Source organism: Pteropus vampyrus, unplaced genomic scaffold (assembly GCF_000151845.1).
Source record: "Pteropus vampyrus isolate Shadow unplaced genomic scaffold, Pvam_2.0 Scaffold61, whole genome shotgun sequence".
NCBI lineage: Eukaryota > Metazoa > Chordata > Mammalia > Chiroptera > Pteropodidae > Pteropus > Pteropus vampyrus.
In genome coordinates this window covers 2,519,687-2,541,159 of record NW_011888842.1, presented here as the reverse complement: position 1 = coordinate 2,541,159, position 21,473 = coordinate 2,519,687, and the positions used below count along the sequence as shown (strand labels likewise).

At 42.1% G+C, this 21,473-nt stretch overlaps 1 protein-coding gene across 1 annotated transcript in view; it reads right to left on the bottom strand.

Annotated features, from left to right (window-relative positions):
* PAPPA (pappalysin 1) overlaps positions 1–21,473 on the bottom strand; it is a 191,787-nt gene that overhangs the window by 93,193 nt on the left and 77,121 nt on the right. The window contains exon 9 of the mRNA XM_023531045.1: positions 768–961. Within this exon, the coding sequence (XP_023386813.1) occupies positions 768–961 (194 nt within the window). The remainder of the gene's footprint in view (positions 1–767; positions 962–21,473) is intronic.

The following is a 21,473-nucleotide window of genomic DNA, read 5'->3' as shown; positions in this document are numbered from 1 at the left end:
AATGGCTCATCTGCAAGGCCGGGAGGCAGGCTGGCCTCAGAGATGGCCAGTGGCCCAGGAGGTTGGAAGCACTGAGTCGTGTCTCTGGGAGATGGGAGTCTCGGAAGAAGGCAGGTGCTTACTCAGCAGGATAATTGGAAAGGGGGCTCTGGGAACAGCACAACCATCGCTAGAATCACATAAGCTTTGGTAGCCCCAACACTCTTGCTCCCTCAACTATGCTGCAAGTCCTTTGGGGAAGAACCCTGGGACGTAAATAGTGCATTAAGGGACTGCGGAATGAGTCACAGCTTTTTAGAGTTGGGAAGGTCCTTGGAGATCATCAAGTTCAACTACTCTCTAATTTAAAGATGGGAGAAGTGGGGCCCAGAGAGGTGGGAAGACTGGTCCAAGGCCACACAGCAAATTCACTGGGGATTGTTCAAGGAGCACACAACTTAGCACACTCCACAAAATGTGACACTCTCCCAAAAGAACGTGTTCTTACCCCCACTGAATTACAGTGGTACATCCGAAGTGGAATTCTTTCCCCAAATATGAATGATACTAGGTAAGACATAGGAGCACAGTCGCCACCCCTGCTACGCTGATGTTCCCTGCACTTAACCACTCCATGTCTAATCCCTGACAAATGGTACTCAAGAGGCCCTAGAATTACATTTGGCTAGAGATATAGTCAAGTATGCCCATTGAGATGGGAAGTCTTGAGGAGCAGAGAAGAGATTCAGAATGTCTGCAGGAAATGCTATCCATGGCTGGGGTCTTACCTGGGATGCTGCTGGCTGGCCAATGATGACCCAGCCAGGGCATTGCTGGTCTTGATGGGAAACTGAAGCATTGGATGCCCACTGATCCAGGAACCCCTGGGGCGTGTAGACACCACAGTCTTTGATGCTAGTTTTTTGTTCAAACTCCTCACATACCCCATCACCATCATGGAAATAGCACCGGCTGGGTTCATCTGCAGGAAGTAGACATAAAAGGGAGAGAACAGATTGATATTTGTTCTTTGGTTTCAGCTATCAGCAGAGGCTGTGGCATCAGACCAGCAGAATCGTTGGCACTGTGAAACCCATCATCGATAGTCACAGTGGAATATCATTCAGCCTTAAAAAGGGAAGGAAATTCTGCCATATGTGACAACATTATACTAAGTGAAATAAGCCAGTCACGAAATGACATATACACTGTATGATTCCACTTACATGATATATAAGTGGAATCATATACCATGTACACACACACACACACACACACACACACACACACACACACACACACGTAGTCATTGAATTTAATATGGTGGTTGCCGGGGCTAGGGGAGGGGGAAATGGAGAGTTATTGTTCATGGATATAAAATTCACTTATGCAAAGAGAAGATCTGCTGTACAACATTGTGCTTACAGTTAAAAATACTGTGCTGTACACCTAGAAATTCTTAAGAGGATAGATCTTATGTTATGTGCTTTTTACTACACATACACATTCACAAACACTCCCACCTTCATTACCCCAAGTGAGCCCACAGCAACCTTGAGAGGAAGGAATTATTATTTTAATTGTTATTTCAGTCTTCCAGATTAGGAAACTGAGATTCCACATGTCATTAATAATATGTGCAAGGCCACACAGTGTGTTAATGCTGGATCCTGGTTTCAAACTCAGGCTTTCACTTTCCAAGTCCTGGGTACATTATCTGACAGATAATGCACCACAGAACTCCACAGTTGCAAACAGGTTTATTTAACTCCAAAGAGGATTTTGGTTTCATAAAAAGAGTGAACTTATATACAAGAATCTGGCATCAGTCTCAGCTCTGAATTAAATCGCTCTGTTACTTTACACAAGTCTCTCTGCCTCTCTGAGCTCAGTCATCATTATAGAGAAGGGGGTTAGACCATTGAGCCTCCGCTGGGTCTCTAGGAGCCCTTCCTGTTCAACGCTCTAGGTTCTAAGAGCTTGTTGGAAAACTTAGGCATTTTACGTAAGGTCAACTAAGCCCCCATATAATTCAGATCACAGTAGAAATTTCCACTTTGGATAATTTAAAGCTCCAGCTGGCTGCAGTGATTCTCACTCAGCTGTAAGGACAAAGATCACAGAAGCACAGAGCTCATGGGATGCCTTCTAAGTAGGTAGGACCTACGTGTATTTCTTGGTATTTAACACAGAGCAATACAAGGAGAAATCTAGATATAGCCATCTGAAAGAGATCACACTGCCAATATTTCAATAACTTAAATGTCAGGTATTCTGTGCTGTTATCCCAATGATTCTAGGCAAAGTTAAATACCTTTTCCTGTGTGGGTTCCTATTTTATAAAGATCCCCACTGTAACACTTTATCACACTGTGCTGCCATCATGTCTACATGCTATAGCTTTTCAAAAGACTGTGAGCTCCTTGAAATCTAGTCCCTATCCAGTGTCTTAGGGTAATTGTATAATTGATCATCCACACTGTACATTTTGAGAGTAATAGAGATTCCATTAAAAAACAAACAAACAAACAAAAAAAACCTATGTGCAGGCAATAGGCACGTATCATGGGAAAAGTTGAATATCCCAGGCAAAGAGAACATAGTTACCCTAAAGAGATTGCTTGATCTAGGACATCCTTCCCCTATTTACACCAGCATAAGGAAGTGGAACCCTATTTCAAACTGAGATTCAACTTTTGTCCCTTATGTGAGCTATGTAACCACATAATTAGCTTTCCTGCTCAGCCCCTGGCTTCCCTGAATAACACAGAAATGACAGTTCCAGCCAAGATGACCCTTCAGGATAGCCATAGAACTCTCATAGAGAATAGAAATAAACATGCTTGGTACATTCTAAAATAATGGTCAAGAGAAAACATGTTCTTCATCTTTTAAGGGGTCAATTTATTTCTAAGTGTTTGAATTGAATCAGCTTGTGAAATCGGCACTCATTGGAAACACTTTCAAGAAGCATTCCCCTCAATAGGAAGGGCCCAGGTCAAACAACTGAGGTTTGGTTTCCTGTGGTACCCGAAAAAGCAGTCAGTGAATTCAGGGGCAGCAGAATGTTGAGCCCCTTCCAAGCTCCAAAATCCCTTGTTTATTTCTGCAAACAGTTTACCTAGTGAAATACTATTAAAAAGGCCAGAATAAATTAATTCATTATAATTCAATTATTTAAGGATGAGTTTGAGCCAGCTGGGGACCCCAGTGACCAGTAGCATGCTTGGCAGTTCAAGCATGGAAAGAACATAGGCTCAGCACTTCTCAGTAGCTCCAATGTCTTGGTGGATGTGGCCAAGTTACATATAATAAAACTTAGGTGCAATCCAAAAATGACCAACCATCAATCCAGACTTCACTCATTAGTAACCCAATAAAGGGAATTGCAAAGAGCATAGGTTCTGGCATCAGACAAAGCTCGTTTGAAATCCTAACTTGCCATAAATAAGCTGTGCAGGACTTAAACAAAATAACCTAACTTCTCTTAACTTCATTTCTCTCATCCCAACAAAAAAAGAGTCAGCAATGAGACCGTGTAGTGGCAGGAATTGAGACTAGAGTTGAGTTCTCATGAAGAAACAATTTCTTCCTGATTTTGTTTAAGACTTCAATATATCTGTCTGCTTGGAATCAGTGCAGCCTGAGGAGAGGTAGATGTAGGCAGGTAAATAGAGATGCAAATAGATAGTCGATATATAGACAGACAGGCAGAAACAGAGTTAAAGGAGAGATAGGAGATGGAGCTAAACAGAAGGAGAAGGAGGAGAAAAAGAACGAGAGAGAATGAATGCTTGGTTTCTCCCCCAAGATTTTGCTGACAAAGCTACTCTGAGTCCCTTTTTTTTTTGAATAACATCCTTGGACTCCATTGTTCAGTTTCTCTTGCTACTGGAATCCTAGACGCCTGTCAGCTACAGCTGCCAGTCTTCATCTAGGGGATTCTCCATCCCTCTCTACTACCATGCCCCACACACTGAAGAGAACAGGGTGAGGAATGGAATACAAATGGCCAGAAAAAACAAAGGCAGCAACAACAAAACAGTAAAACAAAACTGGCCTTCCTGTTTTCATTACATCAATTTACTTGGTGTTTCTTAAATGCTTTTATGCTTTATGCTGGGAGCTGAACAGATCGTAGTGAAAAGACTTTGAAGTCAAAGGATCACCCTGCCACCCGCCTTCCATGTAGTAGCTAGGTAGCACTGACAATAATACATCCCACTGGGAAAATGTGTATTGGGTATTGTGAAAACCTATTAGACTCTGAATAAGTATTTGCTGAATGAATGAATGAATGAAATTTGGCGCCCCTGGTGCTCATACTCTTGTCCAAATATAGTTTAGATTCTGTACCCTTGGAAATATGTTTTTACAGTGGGTCTTAGGGTAAAGGGAATGGGGCTGAGACACCAGCAGTGACTGGCTTACAGTGTGACTGCCCTGGGCGATCTGACTTTTCTATCTCAGTCCATCTTCCCCTGACATAAGGAAACTCCTCGATTCAGATTCATTCTCTTTTGTGCAGTGACACATTTAGAAATCTGTTCTATCCACTTAGGAGTCTAGTGTGGCTGGGCAGGCACTGTGAAGCTTGTCTTCCCTGGTTGAGCTTTTATTTGCAAGATACTTTCTTTTCCTTTTGGAAGAAAAGAGTTCAGCTCCAAGAGCCCGAGGCAGATGGACTCTCTGTCAGTGGACAGACACAGCTGATGTTGCTTCTCATTGGCTTAATTTTCAATTTCCATCTGTCTGGAGCAGGGAGATAAAATGCCATGCCTCTGCATTCCTGAGGCATGTCTGAAGGACACTTATTTGAGATAGGCAGGTGTTGTTATCCCTATTTGAAAGGTGAGAAAACCACATCTTAGGGAAGTGAGACTTTCAGGTAAAAGTAAAGGCTGGGGTTCAAGATATTGTTAAGAGTTCTCATCCTTGAAGTCAGAAACCAAGTGGTTGTCTCTCAAACATCTATATATGATGCCCAGCTTGGACTAAGAACTATTAATTCATTCACAATCATTTCAGCAACAAATGGATAATGAGTAAGAGGTACTAAAGCTTCCTGGAGATTCTAGGAGTGACGGATGTTATCATCCCCAGCTAAGATAGATTCTAGCCCCCAAACGAGAACTGGAGAAGACTATCAATTCATTTAACCAATATCTCCGAGTATCTGCTCTGCGTCTCTGATGGTACTGGGGATACACAGAAGAAATGGACAGAACTCCTCTCTTGCTCGGGGAATCAATACTACTTGGGAAAATGGGGTAAGACTTCCTGAGAAGATGGTTTGGAGCAGCGTCTTAGAGGATCAAAAGAATTTGAGCATGTGGAGGGAAAAATATTAATGAGCCTTGACCAATATGTGTGTATATCAGTATCCTGGCAAAGTTATGGTTAAGGAGGTGCAGTGGATCCTGAAAGTGATGAACCGAAAAGCTGATCTGAAGCCAGACTGAGAAAGGACTGCAATGCCATGTTAGGGAATTTGAATTTTATCCTTTAGAAATGGGGACACTTTGAAGATTCTTCTGATCAGAAAAGTCATGTTACATCTGTGATGTTCACAGTCTTTGAGGCAGTGCGGTATAAGACCTGATTTTACTTAGCAGGTGTTCCATTTACAATTTATTTGACTTTGGGTAAATAAGAATTTCTAAAACTTGGTTTCCTCATCTGAATAATGGCTGCGGGATTGAATGTTCATTTTGATGCTCAGAACATTAATAACAGGTGATCAATAAATGATCTATGATGATGCTTGTGGAGCTGAAAGCAAAGATTTCACGTCACATATGGGAAAGCTGAGGGTCATAAAGTTGGAACAATTTACTGCAGGCTTTGAAGAAAATATGCAGTAGAGACAAGACTAGACTGCTGGTTCTTGAACTCATAATGCAATGCCCTTTCTACAGAACTATGCCACCTCATCAGAACAGGTTTTCAATATATAATTCTGGCCACAGAATAGTTTTTTACTTTTAACCAAGTTTCAGTATTACTTTTGGGAATTTCTGATTTCACTTTTCACAACAGCCACTAGTATGGGCTAAATATAACTAGTCTGAGAAGCTATTGGGTTTACCAAATCTACAGTCCATTGAGGGGGGGAAAAATCTGGGGAGATGAGAGTTTTAAGTAATAGGAGATGGATTTGGTTTAGAATTCAAGGAGGAAGCGAAGAATCTGAATACATCTGAATATACTCTTCTTAGATGGGCTACCTTCTGAAGGATGGGTAGACTTGCCTGTTTTTCTAAACTTCCTGTTTATGAAGATGGGTCAGCTTTTGAGAAATTAGCATTTATTTCTATTTCTAGCTGGGGGAACAGTGATTGGCATTAGGATATTCTCTTTTAGTCCAATGATCACTATTTTTTAAGCACCAAGAAAAAATAGTATTTTTTAAGTTCAGCTGTTTGTTTAGGGATCGGTCCAATCACAACAAGCTTCATGCCACATAACAATTCATCCAAACAACAACAACAAAAGACCAAAATATGCACAATCTTTGTGTCCAAATAATAGCTTCTTGGAACAGGGAAAATTGGAGTGCTTAACTCCTAAAGGTTTTCAAAAGTGAGGCTTGGGATGTGGGGCAGGGGTGGTGGTGGCTATATTGGCATATGTTTCTTATGGAACAGACATATCTGGACTTGACATCGCCTGTCATTCAAAGGCTTCATGACAAACCCACACTACTGACCTCATTGAATTCTATTCAAGCCGAGTTTGTTCTTAACATCCTCAATCTGATCGGCCTGTCTAGAGAACAAAAGACAGGGTGGCGAAGGGCTCCTGAAGAACCACGAATCTGCTAACAAGCTTTTCAGATGCCGATTAGGTCTACTGCATCTGAGGAGTTTAAGTTGCTTTCTGGTTCCTTCCAGGGTTGGCCACATATCAAAGTGGGCCAGAGATCCCTTCTTGTGTTTCACTGTGACAACCAGGCTCCATCTAGCAAAGCAAATCCACTGGGAAGAGAAGAGCGAATCCGGATGTCGTCTCGCATTACTGCCGAAGTCCACACTCAAGCCTACCATGAAGAGCCCCTCAGAAGACAGCCTCGGCCTCTGTCCACTTGGCCCTCACAGCGCTCTCATAGCTGGCTTTGGGGCTTGCCTACTTCAATCCCTTCTAATGAAGCCGCCTATGATCAGATGTAAATCTGATCATGTTTGAAATACTTCATTGATGCCTGTAAAATGTGAACTTCCCCACATAGTATTCACGTCCTTTGTAGTCTAGCTCCAACTTTCCTATTAGTCTCATTTCCAACCTCACCTCCACTCTCAAATGCACACGGTTCCTTCCCAGGACTCAGAGCTCAGAGCTTCTTTATTTCCTTATTTCCTTATCCTGATAGGTTAGTTTCTGCCTTTGCGTCTTCCATCGAGGCTTCATTCCAGCATGCCCAGCTTTGGGAAGGCTCATTTGTCAGTCTTTTGCATCCCTACTTGTCCAGCACAAACCAATTCCCTCTATTTCATGTATGACTAGTCTCTCCTTCCAAACCAGCAAAACAGGATATTGCCTATATAAAAGTTTTAATTAAAAAATTAAGTAATATAAATTCTTAAAATTAAAAATAAAATAAAATGTTTGATCATTCCGCATCGCCTTACCACTACGTCTACTTCACGATTCTCTTTCCATCCTTCACAGTAAAATTTACTGAGAGTTATCTAAACTTACATTACCTGCTGTCTCTCCAAATGATTCTCTCTAATCTAGTTTCTGTACTCACCAGTCCACCCAAATCAATCTTGCCAAGATTGCTATTGACCTTAGTGTTGCTAAAATGAACCACAATGTCAAACCATTTTGAAGCATATAAAGAAGTAGCTAATTCCTTTTCTCCTTGAGGTACTCTCTCTTCAATTCTATGGCACCATATCGTCTTACTTCTTCTGGCTCTCAACTCTTCTCACATAGATGCATTTGCTGTGTTCTGCTTCCCTAACTCGCTACTAAATGTTGCTGGGTTTCAGGGCTAGGTCTTAGGCCCTGTTTTTCTCCTCTATCTATATCTCTTATCCAGTTCCAATTTTAAAGGAACATTTTAAAATATGTACTGACTCAAACACATCTCCGGATATGACCTCTTCTCAGAGTCCCAACTGCCTACAATGACATTTCTACTTAAAGATCTATTTAAAGTTATTACAAAATGAACATGTCCAAAACAGAAGTAATGCTTTCTCCCCACATCCCTTCCTTCCCCGTCTTAGTAAATGACAACAGTGCTCAACAATGGAAAAACCAAAACTGTCTGAGTGATCTCTCCTATTTTCTTCACCTACCCTCCAATACCATATAATGTCCAATGCCCTATAAACTCTTTTACCTCAGAATATTCCAAAAGGATCCACTTTGGCTGCATCACTACTACCCTACTCCAAGCCACCATCACTATTTCAATGTTCAACCAACCAGTCTCTCTGATTTCTCTCTTTCCTAATCCTCCCTCTGCCAGAGCACAGCTGGAATGCTCTTTTAAAAACAAAAACTGTATCAGACCACTCTCCTACCTAAAGCTCTTCAATGGCTGCCCATGTCACGTGGAACAAAATCAAAGTCTATACCGTGGCCTATAAGTCCCCACTTTCTCTGAACATCCCCTCTCACTCACCCCTTGCTCACTGCCTTCCACTCATTTATTCAGTCATCCCTAAATCCAGACATCCATCCAAACTTGTTATTGCTTCAAGAACTTGAACATGTTCACTTTACCTAAAATACTTTTTTCTTGGATTATCTCACAATCTCTTCCTTTTCATTATTTAGGGCTCAGTTCAAATATCCCTTCCTCAAAAAACAACCCTATCTACTTACAGTAAGTTCACATCCTATTCCTCCACCCTCGATAGAGAGTAGCATACCACCTTATTTCCTTCACAGTATTATTCGCAATCTAAAAATAAATTTTATTTATGAGTGTTTCTTCTCCCAATATGACATAAATTTTGTGAAAGCTTGTCTCAAAGTGAAATTCTTTCTTTAGGATCAAGAAAACTGACATACCATATTATGACTGATATTTAAGATGAATGAATGAATATGTACAGCTCTTAGATTATAAGATATTTAGGGGCTGGCACCAATCTTATTTTTATTTGCATCCCTTATACTTAAGACAATGCCAATCTAATAGCAGGTACTCAGTAAATGATGAATTTTGGAGTTTCAGAATCTCTGTTATTGATTATATTGAAGATGTCTCAAACCTGATTTGAATCTGTTTCAGTAGATTGTACTATAGAAAGATTTTTATAAAAATATTAACTAGAATGAGGTCATATTACAAATCCAAGCACACATTGGGGGGGAATCTAATTCTATCTAAACTATTGCATTTTTTTTCCCCGTGAGACATTGTGCTTCATCATCTGCCCTAAATATTGTTTTATTTTCTTTCTTAAATAAATCTGCAAAGAAATAGACTATCTAGATTAAAAAGGTGGTGCATACTAGACTGAAATTTAATAAAGAGATTTGATAGTCTTATGAATTGGAACTTGAAGATACATTTACATCACCTTGAATTTAGTATAATTATTTGAATGGCCTAAAAAGATTATAAGCAAAGATAGTGATCCTAATAAATGACAATGCATTCAATAGAAAAGAATGTTCAAAGCCCTGAATGATTTTTAGCTGGGTCTCTTTTGGTTTCCAATGTTATCTCATGATATGGAACAGGGGGTAAAATTCAGTACCACAATGAATTCTATAGTGGCCACAAAATAAGACAAGCATTCGAAGCACAGACAGGAGGAAGAGTGCTACCTAGGACCCAAGGCCTGTAAAAGTATGAGCAGGAAATAACAAAATGAGATTTGTCTTGGATACTATAAGCCAATAATAAATGGAGAAAAACAATCTGCATCATTCATATGCAGAGAGTATGCAAAAAGTGACAAAAAAAGGATGATAAAAGAGTGTCGGCGGTTTTAATGTGATCTCATTACCTCCAAATAAATAAATATATAAATAGGTAAAAAAAAGAAAGAAAAGAATGAAGAACGGAATCGTGTCTCAAAATCAGCAGCTTGGTCAAGAGAACTGGAGTCTAGGGGAGATGTCCTCTAATCTATCCATGGCTTCAGGTAAGTCATTTCCCTCTCTGGGCTGCAGTTTCTCCTTCTATAGAATAAGAGAGCTAAATCAAGTATGTTTATAAGCTCCTTAAATTGTCACTCTAAAGGGTATTTGGTTCCTGATTATTTTTTTTTTTCCTCTAATCATCAAACCAGTTTTTTACTCTGGAGATGGGGAAACGTGATTTCAGTAAAATGAAGACTGAGGGGGTGCAGATGAAACCATTCTGAAAAACAGAGCAGAGGACTATAATGAAAAGCGGATGAAATGAGGGACCAGAGATCAAAATCTGAAGCCCAACTCTGTTACTAACTTACTCTTTGGTACTGGGCAACACATGGCATCATTCTGGGTTTCATTCCTTTTGTCTATTAAAAATATGACGAAATTACTTTTCCTACCCATTTTAGAAATCGGTGTAATGATGAAGTAAAATAATATGGAAACTACTCAAACATGTTGTTTTCACATTTTGAAAATCGCAGATACAATCTAGAACTAACTCATCTTCCAAATCATCCAATGGCTTTTTCAACCTACTGTTTAAGTCTCAGCTTGACCATCACCTGCGCTGTGAGATCTTTTTTAACCATATTATCTTCACTGCAGTGTCTCTCTCCCCCACTAGTCTGTTTTACTTTCTACAAGACATTATATTGCTTCTTCAGAAGTTGACTTGATCATCACATTCTTCCTAAAACAGAATGGCAGCTCCATGAGAAGAGAAATGTAGGCTGTTTTGCCCACTATCGCATTCCTACTCCAGGACATAGAAGACAATCCGAAAATATTTGCTGAAAGAATGAATAAATGAAGGTTTAACACTGCAAGGGTCTTTAAAATTATCTAGTCTTCATGTTTCATTTTGCAAATATCACAACTGAGATTCGGAAAGGTTGAGTAACTCGCTGAATGTTACACAGTTAATTATTACAAGCCAAGAGTTTTGGTTGGCTAAGTAAGGCTTATTTGATAAATATTGAGAATATGAAATGTCAAATAGAAATTGGTCTGTGAGAAATACATATATGTGAGTATCAAGAAAAACAATGCATTCAAATAAAAGTCAGTATGTACACATATGCGTATCTATTCTCCAATTCAGTAAAACAATCAGCCTATCTGTCTGCCGAGATATCCTTGAGATTCCAGCCAAGGAATTGGACAAGTGGATGCTATGTGGATGCTGTGTTAATAGTAGCCAAGGAATTGAGGATGAATCAGGGCACCACATGAAAACTAAGCCAGTTGCCCCAATCTGGCATAGTTGGTTGTGACTAAGGTGATCACAGGTAGTGAGTTCTTGGAGGGATTCCTATGCAAGAAACTAGTGTCAAAACAGATCCCTCAAACCCCAAGACCTGACTGGTGTGGCCCACCACGAACACTGTCCTCCTGCAATGAGGTTCAGATAAATCCAAAAAGGATGAGGTTTTCAAGCTACAGTGTCTTCCATCTTCGGGTTGGTGAAACATGCTACATGCTTTAAAAAGCAGAAGCCATGTCAACGGGTAAGACGGCACTCGGGTGAGTTTTCTTTACCTTATATAATTGGTGGGCTACTCTTCTGTGCTTAGATGATTTCACGTTAATTTGAATCTATATGCTCTTTGATTTGTATTGTTGAACTGTATTTTGTTCTTACAGAAATCAGTGCATATCTCTCTCTTCTCAATAAAGAAATAAGAAGGGAAAAGAAGGAAGAAAGGGAGGGAGAAATGGAGGCAGGAAGGAAAGAAAGCAGGAAAGAGTAAAGAAAGAAGAAAGGAAAGGAAAGGAAAAAAAATGGTCCTAAATCTCAAGAGTTAACATGGAACATTTGAAAATATCAATCAAGACCACTGTATTTTGATCAGAGATGATAAAGGTCTGCATAACTATTCACGTTCAAAACAAAAAGTTCTAAGTATTAGTCGTCACTCAGAGATTAGTTTCCACCAACTGGAGAAGGTGTTTGCCCAAACAAGAGCATGGGATTGCAGATTGCATTTCTGGTTGTAGATTCTAGAACAGAGGTCAAAGAGGTCCTCTCTGATCTTAGATAGAGCTGGACAGACCAACTCTGGGTCCCTGGTGACCAATGTGGCCAAAGATAGATATCATCACTAAACAATGTTTATATAGGTATGTATATGCTTAAGCTGAGGAAGAGAAGACTCAGAGGAGACACCACAGAAAACTCTTCTAACAAACTAGAATTGGTCTGAAAATGAAATTAGCTCAGGAGACACTGATACACTCAGCATTTTCTGAAAAAGCCTTGGTGATGACTGACAAAGAATAATTTGATCCCTGTCTGCCTTTGCTAATGCACTCTAGTCTCAGTTCCAGGCAGGCTGAAATCGTGCCCATTTCCTGAACATACCATATTCCCTCTACCTCTCCACCTTTGCAGCAATTTCTTCCCCCAAATCCCCAGCCTGCTTTTCCTGAGTAAGTTTCCACTCATCCTTTAACCATAGTTTAAGCAGGCACTCCTCTGGAAAATCTCTCTGGCAACACATCCCACAAAGGCTAGTTGTCCTTCTTTCTCTATGTCTTCCCATAGCATCATCTACTTCATCAATTAAAATTATCGCTACCATGTAGTAAGCATATTTACTAAATGAATAACTGGTTGACATGGTACTTGCTAGGCACTGTGTAAATATGTAATGTCATTTAATCCTAGAAGAACCCAGCAAGTGCTCTCATTATCTCCATTTAACAGACAATGAAAATGATGTTTAAAGAGGTTAAGTCATTACGTAAGGTTTCACAAGTTGCAGAATCATGAATCAAATCCTAACCAGTTTGATTTCCAAATCTACTCCCTTCCATCTACCCACGCTACCCAATTCATGTCTTTTGTGTGGATGGGGCTACTGAGGTGTGTGTGGGGGGAGAGGGTCTAATTAGACAGCTGATCTGATTCTCTCTGAGATGTCCTACAATTTCATGGTACTTGGGGGCTCCAGGGTATGACAGAGCTGCAGTCACATCCTTGCTTTCCACAAATTAGCTGGGTATAGATGAGCATCCCACTTGATCTCTGAGTCCAAGTTTCCTCTTCGGCAAGTTGGTGAAATAATGACTGTCCTCCCAAACGCTAAGGAGGTTGAAATGAGAAGCTGTATAGAAAACATCTAGCATGGCAGCTCCCATGAAAAAAGACCCTGATCAGGAGATCCCCTTTCCCTGAAGGAAGCAGTCTGTCTCTGCTCTCTCGTGCCAGTTAAATTGCAAAGGCTCACTAACTTACGTTTTAGTTAAACCTTTTTAATTTTTTAAAAGTGGAATCTGAGTGAGTTTTTGTTGGCAAGTGATTGAACACGATGGGGCCTAGCCTCCAGGCTCACAGTCCCTTAGGGAATTTCCTAGGGGAGCTCAGAGCCTTCAACTCAAGTACTCCCTTCAGAGGCAGTACTTACAAAGCCATCAATTTCCTTAACAAAGAGCATTGGTTTAAATGCCCCTTAAAGCAGTGTTATTTACACAGTTATCCACTTCCTTTTGACTTCTCCGCCTGGGGGGTGGCCTACCTGCAGTCCTTTCCAGCTAGAAGTTAATTGGCCTATGTTTCCAAAAGGAAGCTAGCTGGGACTGGGACCGGCTTTTGAAAAGCAGCTCAATTCTGGGTTATCAGAGTTCTGTCCGGTGATTTAAGCGACCACCAATGGCACTGGTTCTACTCTCCCCACCCCCTTCTTCTAAAGCTGTAAAATGTTTGAACCTTGTCGAAGAGTTATGACCATGGTCAGTACTGAGGCAGAAGGAGAGTTAACATTCGCACCCTCTCTCCTTCACAGGAAGGTAAAAGAAGGCTCTAAGCATGCTAATGGCATATACTACTGTGTGTGTTCTGGCTCTGTGGCGTATCGGTATAGTAATACTGCTGTTTTATAGATGTGGAAACTAAAGCAGCCCCCACCCCTTTTGTGGCAGAACTGGGATTTGAACACAAGCAACCAAACTCAGAAGCCTGGGCATGAAACCAGCACTGTGAGCTGCCCGAACTGAGACATCTTGTCCGAGATGACAGCTAAGAGGTGCAAAGTCTGTGGTTCGAACTGAGGTTTGTCTGACTCTAAAGACCAAAAAAGCTCTACTCCACTTTGTTGCCAGAAAAATAAAACTTAAGAACATTATCCTTAAGAAATACCCCTTTAGAAATATATCCTTCCATCACTCATATTCTATATTTATTGAGCTACAAATTATTTGCCATGTCCTGAACTAAATCCTGGGAATCAGATGAATTAAACCAGGTCTCAGCACACCAGGAGCTCAGAGTCTAGTGAGATGGGCAAGTAAGTAAATTACTGACTGCACAATGTTTTGCTCAGAGGTACAAGATGCGGTGGGAGTACAGAGTCAGGACCCCGCCAACTTAGCCTTATCCAGCACTGAGAAGGTTTCCCCTTAGGAGGTAACACTTGGGCTGAATCTCTGAGTTAGAGGAGCTGGTGGGGATAAATTCCAGGCTGGGGAACTCTGTAAGCAAATAAAAGGAAGCTTGAAGCAGGGTAGTAGGTATAAAGCCCAGAAGATGCTGGAGCTGCATACGAACAGATCAGGCCGTACCAGCCTTGATGCCACAGTAAGGAATTTAGATTTATCTCAAGGGCAATGCGGAACCAACTGATGCTTTCAAACGGAGAGTGGCAAAATAATATTTGTATTTTAGGACGCTTGCTCACACTATACTGGAGTATAGATGGGGCAAGCAAAGTTCCCAGGAACCAGGAACCCACCAGAGTTCTCTTGCAATAGTCCAAGCAGGAGCTGAAGTGGGGAAGCGGTGTGTGGGGGCGGGGGTCTCAGGTAAAAGAATAAAGGTAGGGAGAGAGGAGAGGGACTGATTTGGGAGGGAAAATGTTTTCAACATGAAGGGGAAAATGACAGAGAGGGAAAAGTGAAGGGTGTTTGCCAAGTGTCTGGTTGGCCCCACCAGATGAGACTGAGAAAAACAGGAGCTGCAGCTTGTGTGGGGAGACAGGCGGCAAGCATCCTGTTAGACGCGCTGAGTGCGTGTGCCTGTGGGGCAGCCATATAGTTACGAGACACACAGGTCCATAGGGCAAGAGAAAGGGCCCAGACTGGAGCCGGGGATTTTAGAGTTTGGTTCTGAATGACGGAGCTGGGGACAGAGTGTCGGGTGGGAAGTGGAACTCTGCAGAGTGCTAATATTTAAAGAATGGGCAGAAGAAGGTCTGCATAGGGATGGTCAGAGAAGTTAAGGGAAATTGAAAGAAAATAACACTTCAGAGGTGCTGGGAGTTCAGAACTTCAAGAAAGAGTCAGACAAGTTGGAGGAGAAAAATGTTGAAATATGTCTATTGAATCATGCTATTAACAGACTTTCCCGAGTAACGATTCACAACTTTCTGCTTGTTCTCTTCCAGGGACTAGGAATTCTCTACTTGTAAGAGCTAGATTGTTATTTTTAATAATCGTAATAATCAGTATTTATTGGTCACTTTCTGAAGGACAGGAACTGTCACAGGCACAGCAGATTGGGCAGCCTCGGTGCCTAGCATGGACCTGACACAAAGGAACTCAATAAACACGGGATGAATAAATCCATAAATGAATGAAAGATGATATCATGAAGTAAAAAAACATCACTCCTGTTTCTAAGATGGAAAAAGGTGTTCAGGGGCCCCCTGAGCACCTGAGTCAGGTCAATGGCCTCTCATTCACTCCATTTAGAAGTTCTCTTGGCAAAAGACACACAGACTAATGGGAAAGTTGAGGGCTTTAAGAGGCTCGTGCCCGTGCCATCCTGACCTTGGTATTGCTGCCGAACTCAAGGTTTTCGCGTGGTTTTGGAATCTTAGACTGAGGGACCAGCTCCGGCCAGGACTTTTCACGGTCCTGCCAGTGGTGGTTGAAAACTTTAGTTCAATCTTATGGATAATTTGGGCTGCGTTCCTGACTGATGTTGAAAGCCAAAATCACACTGACTTCTCTTCAGGTCGGTTTGCCAAGAGTACTTTGCGGGTCCTTGAAGAACATCCCGCTGCGGGGAAGGTTGATCTTAAAACACTGCTCCTGGCACGTCATGCTTCTGCCAAGAAACCACTACTTGCTACAGAATCACACTTACCCACCCGTCTACCTTGCAACTTCCGTAAGTATCTTTCTTAGGGACTAGTTTACCCCAGAACAACCCTCATTCTGGACTTTTATAGCAGCAGAGCACTGAACCTGGTTTTACTGAGTCCAGCTGTTCAAGATGCTGGCTCAGACTTATCTAGCCCCCACCAGAGGCTTTCCCACTCCTCTGGGTGTCCCCTCACCCCAATCCATGCATATCCTAATGACCACTGTCCTCTGAAGTCCTTCGATGAAGGATTCCTGTGGCTGTTTGTCACTCCCATCTGCATCCTGCCTAGCACAGAGCTTTAAGTATACAGCAGGTGCTTAATATGGACAAACCTAATGTTCGATTGGTCACATTAGCATCCAGCTGTCTCTACAGGACCCTGTGGATGGAAGTCAGAGAAGGCAACCCTAGTGCTTGTGAGCAGGGCTGCAGACACGGGGCTGGGTGGAGTATTTTATCTTCCTGTCTGGCAAATCAAAATTGAAAACTCAGTCCCTTAAAATATTATAATTTCAGATTTGCTTTATCTTAATTTCTCCTTGGTACTTCATCAGCAGCAGTTAAGAAAAAGTCACTTGTAGTTTCTCCCTCTGTTAAGTAGTTAATGATCTGTAAACAGACACTTCAGAGGGTGTTTCTTAAAGAGACCCTGGGACCTTTTTGTTAAGTGGAAACTCCTTTTGAATAGTCTGTTGTTTCTTCTTTTTGTTACCTGTGTGCTGGTAGGCTGTTCAGCTCTTGAGCGTACACTTTTTTTTTTTTTTTTTTTTTAGATAACTAATGATCAAAAGGTAGCAGAAATTACTAATTCAGTCTGAGGGCTTAAGAGCCAGACTTCCAGAGCCAGAATCTTTTACTGGGAGCCTTGAGTAAATCACTTAACATCTCTGTGCTTTTTTCTTACTTATAAAGCCATAATAATATTAAACTATCTCATAGGGTCAATGCAATTAATCACAGGAGTTAATAGGAAAAAAATAATCATTAAATTAATGAAATTAACAACAAACTATTTTTACTACGATGACTGTTGTTTGGGATGACGAGATGAAGCAGGTGGAGTTTATTTACATATTTCCCCGCTCCTGCTTGTCTGGTATCTTGGAGAAGGTTTCCAGGCTCTTCTAGTTTTGGACTTAGGCAGGTCCTAGCTCAAACCCAGTTCTGCCACTTAAAAAGTACCTGCTTTGAACAGGTTATTTCATCTCTTTGAGCCTCAGTTTCTCCTTGTGTAAAATGCAAGTAACAAGCCCCACCTCCTGCAGCCTCCTGATGATCAAGGTTAAGAGAGGCAAGTAGCTCGTGGGCCCTGCAGGCGCTTCCTCTTGTGGTGTTTTCTTAGCTCAATAAATATTTGTTGAATGGAAGCCACTTTCTCAAAAGTCACTTAAACATTTGGGGGCTCTGTGGTGTCATGTGGAAAGTGGCGATACTGATGCCTCACTGCCAGGGGTGCTGTGGGCTCGAAATGAGCCGATGCAGTAGGTTCTCCATAAACATCACTGCGTTCCCTTCTGCGTCCCAGGGGGCGTCCGGTACGCGCCCCACGCTTTCGGGAGTAAGCTGCTTGGGCTCCAAAGGACCATTTTTTTTCTGCCTCAGCGTCATTTGGTTCTATATACCAGACAATGCCTGGCTTGAGCTGGATGCTGGGGACACCAGAGTGGACAGCATGACTTATTCCCTCAAGGGTGAGGAAAACTGATGTGCAAATGGAAAATGTGGGGAGTCAACACAATCACAACTATGCTGCCGTAGGCCCAGGAAGGAGAGGGATGAGGTGATAGTCTCTCCTCGCTCTCTCATCTGCCTTAATCTCTCCTTAACTGGATAATTTTTCACCCACCTAGATAGATACTCATCCATTTATGCCAACATTTGGTTAGCAACTTTCTCCGTGCAGTGCCAGACAGTAAATATTTTGGCATTGTGGGGGCCATACAAAGTCTCTCTTGTAAACTACTCAACCATCTTTGTAGTGGCAAATATCACAACCAAGGGGGCAGCGTTGTGTTTCAGTCAAACTTTATCTACCCAAACAGGCAGCAGGTGGGGTTTGGCCATGGTATATGACCCCTGATCTATTCAAACATGCACTTGCCCACGGTGCCTAGTGCAGAATGCACACGTAGAAGTCATCTTCCCCTTTCGTGCTATAAGCAACGGCCTCACCACGGTCTTCCAGGACCTGAAGAATTAAAGCCTGTAAGGCTCCAGCCTCCTCTCTCTTCCTCCTTCACTACCATCCGGTCGTGCTGACTTTCTCTGACCTCTTCAAAAGCTCTTTCCTGCCTCCAGGAATTTCTTGCAGTCCTCACTCGATCCCCCTGCTCCACATCTTCCTAATTTGTCCACTTCCTATTCAGTCTTCCAGTCTCAGGTTAAATGTCAAGTCTTCAAGGAGGCCTTTCCTGACCCCTCAGTGTAAAGGGGTCCTTCACTTATATACCTCCCAGTATTTCCACGTACTGGCATTCTCAACAATTGCTTTTAAATAATTATTAGTGTCATTTTTCTAGCCTCTCTGGCCTCCCTCGTTCACTGCTGTTTTCCCTGCAGCTAGCACAGTGCTCGGCACACAGCAGGCATCGATAAATGTGTGAATAGATGACGTGACATGACCCAACAGCCGATGTGCACCATCTTCTGCCTAGTTCTGATGGCATATATTAGAGCACGGAGCTGCAGGCTGGAGCAGCGGGGTTTTCACACCATCCTGACTGCCTATCCATCATTTTATTTTAAGCATATTAGTTCTCTGTCCAAAAAAAAAAAAAAAAAGAAGAAGAAGAAGAAAGATACAATTAGGTCTACGTTCCTCACTTGCTTAATATTTCAATTTCCCCCAGGGCACTCCCTTCAAGTAGAGATCACACTCATGAATATTAAATGTCTCTTCCAACCCAACATGGCCCCCAAGAAAGAGCAGAGAGCCAGGAGCTAGGAGAAGACACCTGACACCTGGCCCCCTCAGTCATGACTACCTCAGTCATGACTACGCGAATGCACAATGAGGCACATGCATGAGCAGGCAGGTTCTGGTCACTTTAAATGCCACAAAGAAGCCCTTGTTCTTGGCTACCCGGATTCACCTGCCTTACACTGGGGCTGCCTTTTCAAAGGCGCACATCAAAGTTTGGTCTTGATTCCTCGAATTCAGGCAAGCTCCGAGTCCTTCCAAGCCCGACCCCTCCCTGAGAGTCAGGAAGCCGGCCTGGGCTGAGGGCTAGAATTGCTCCCTTCTGGCGTCAGAGGCTGACCTGTTTCTTTTCATTCCAGCCCAGCCTCTCTGTGGGATAGGCCTCCAGGGTTTCCAAAGAGGTGGTAAGCCACGGTCTGAGGCTGGATGGCAGGCTTGATCCTAACCCGTGCTGACTCAAGGGTGTTTGAATGCATCCATCAGACCTCCCCAGTGGAGGACTTCAGATCTTTGGTCTTGCCCTGCATGGAAGCCTTCCGCCCCATCACCTCCTTTTCCTGCCTCTTTGTCCCCTCAGTGACCCCCTTTGACCCTTTGGGTTAAAGGAATTCCTTTCTCCTCCCCAAGCCCTCATTTCTTTTAAAATGCACAGTTTAAAAACAATAATGATCTGGGATTTAAATTCTAGAAGTCAGAGCTGAAAGGGCCCTGAAAGCTCATCTGGCTCACGCCCATCACTTTATAATTGGGGAAACTGAGATCAAGGGAGTTCAGTCACTTTGCCTCAGGTACCACCACATTTTAATGGCGGGATCCAGTTTAGGACCGGTTTTTGCCATAGATGGACTGGTGGCCTTTACATCACTCACAATTGAATTGATAAGTGAGAAAGGAGAGATGAAGGGGCATTAAGCAGCATTCATGAGTGTTCACTAACTTCCATGCATTGTGCTAAACACTCTATAGCCAATATTTCCATTTTTCTCTAAATGGAACGCGAGGTGCAGATGTTAAAAATATATGTCCCTTTCCCAGAAGGAGAGATCGAGACTCAGAGAGAGGAAGGGAGACACTCGAGATGACACAACCAACAGACATGTGAACTCAGGCTCCTCTGTCTCCAACACACTCCCATGACAACGGGATTAAGTGTCAAAGTCCTCTTAAGCAAAAAACAATATATGGCTACTGTCAAAGGAGGGTGAGCTGTTAAAAATGAAAATACAGCCCAAGACACAGAAGGGCCTTCAGACGGAGACATGGGCTTTATGCAGTGGAACATTTACAGGGTGATAATAACTGAAAACTGTTGTGTTCACGACTCGTGAAAAAGGCACAGGAAGGACATATTTACCTACTTTCATTTTCTGCTGTGAGTTAATGGCACCAACGCAGAAATAGTGGGAAAGAGGGGCTCTCTGCTTTTGGGGGGCTTTCCCTAGATACTAGCATGGTCTTTAGAGGCAGGCTGATGGGATCTGAAGTTATCTGGCTGTATTACTTAGGGCAATTCACTTAATCGCTTGCTCAGTGCCTCAGTTTCCTCATCAGCAAAATGGGTGTTATTATTCTGATTAAATACAGTTGCTAGGCAGATGAATGAAATTATTTGGAAAAAAAAAAAGATTCTTAGCACAGAGGCTGATACAGGGTGATATGCATTGTGCTAATGCATTTATTACGTGCCTAATAAATGAAGTAACTTCATGGTCAAGTGTACAGACTCTCCTTAGGCACTGTGAATACTACCTCTATTTCTTGCTATGTGACCTTGAGCAAGTTATTTAACCTCTCTGAACCTTAGTTTCTTTCCTCTACAAAACTGATAATGATGTTATTTATCTTGTATGGTTCCTGGGAGGACTGATACAACTTCTTAATTAATGATATTAATAACAATAACAATAGCAGCAGTAGCGAACACACATGTGACACTTAAAACAGGTGCCGCTGTTTTAAATCGCTTTACCTATATAACCCCATTTCATTCTCACACCAACAGAAAGAGGTAGGGACTGTTACTAACCCATTTTACTGATGAGAAAATGGAGGCACAGATAAAAAGTGTTTGGGTCAGGCTTTCACCCAGAATCCATCATGGGTGAATGCCCACATCCACGTGAATCCATAATTAATCATTATGCCATGTGTCATTACGCCAGTGCTAATCACGCCACCCATCCTAGCTGATGGGTCATCACCATGATGCCCTCATCACTACCATGCCCACCACTAACGTTTCTCTTCTCTTATTTAAAAGGCCTGTCTTAAATCTAAGGGAAGCTTTATTTCAAGAAGGCATTTTGGTGAAAGTCACCAGTCTTCCACAGAGGGAGGTCTGAAGGAATACATACAACTAGGAGAAGCTTTGTTTTGTTTTTT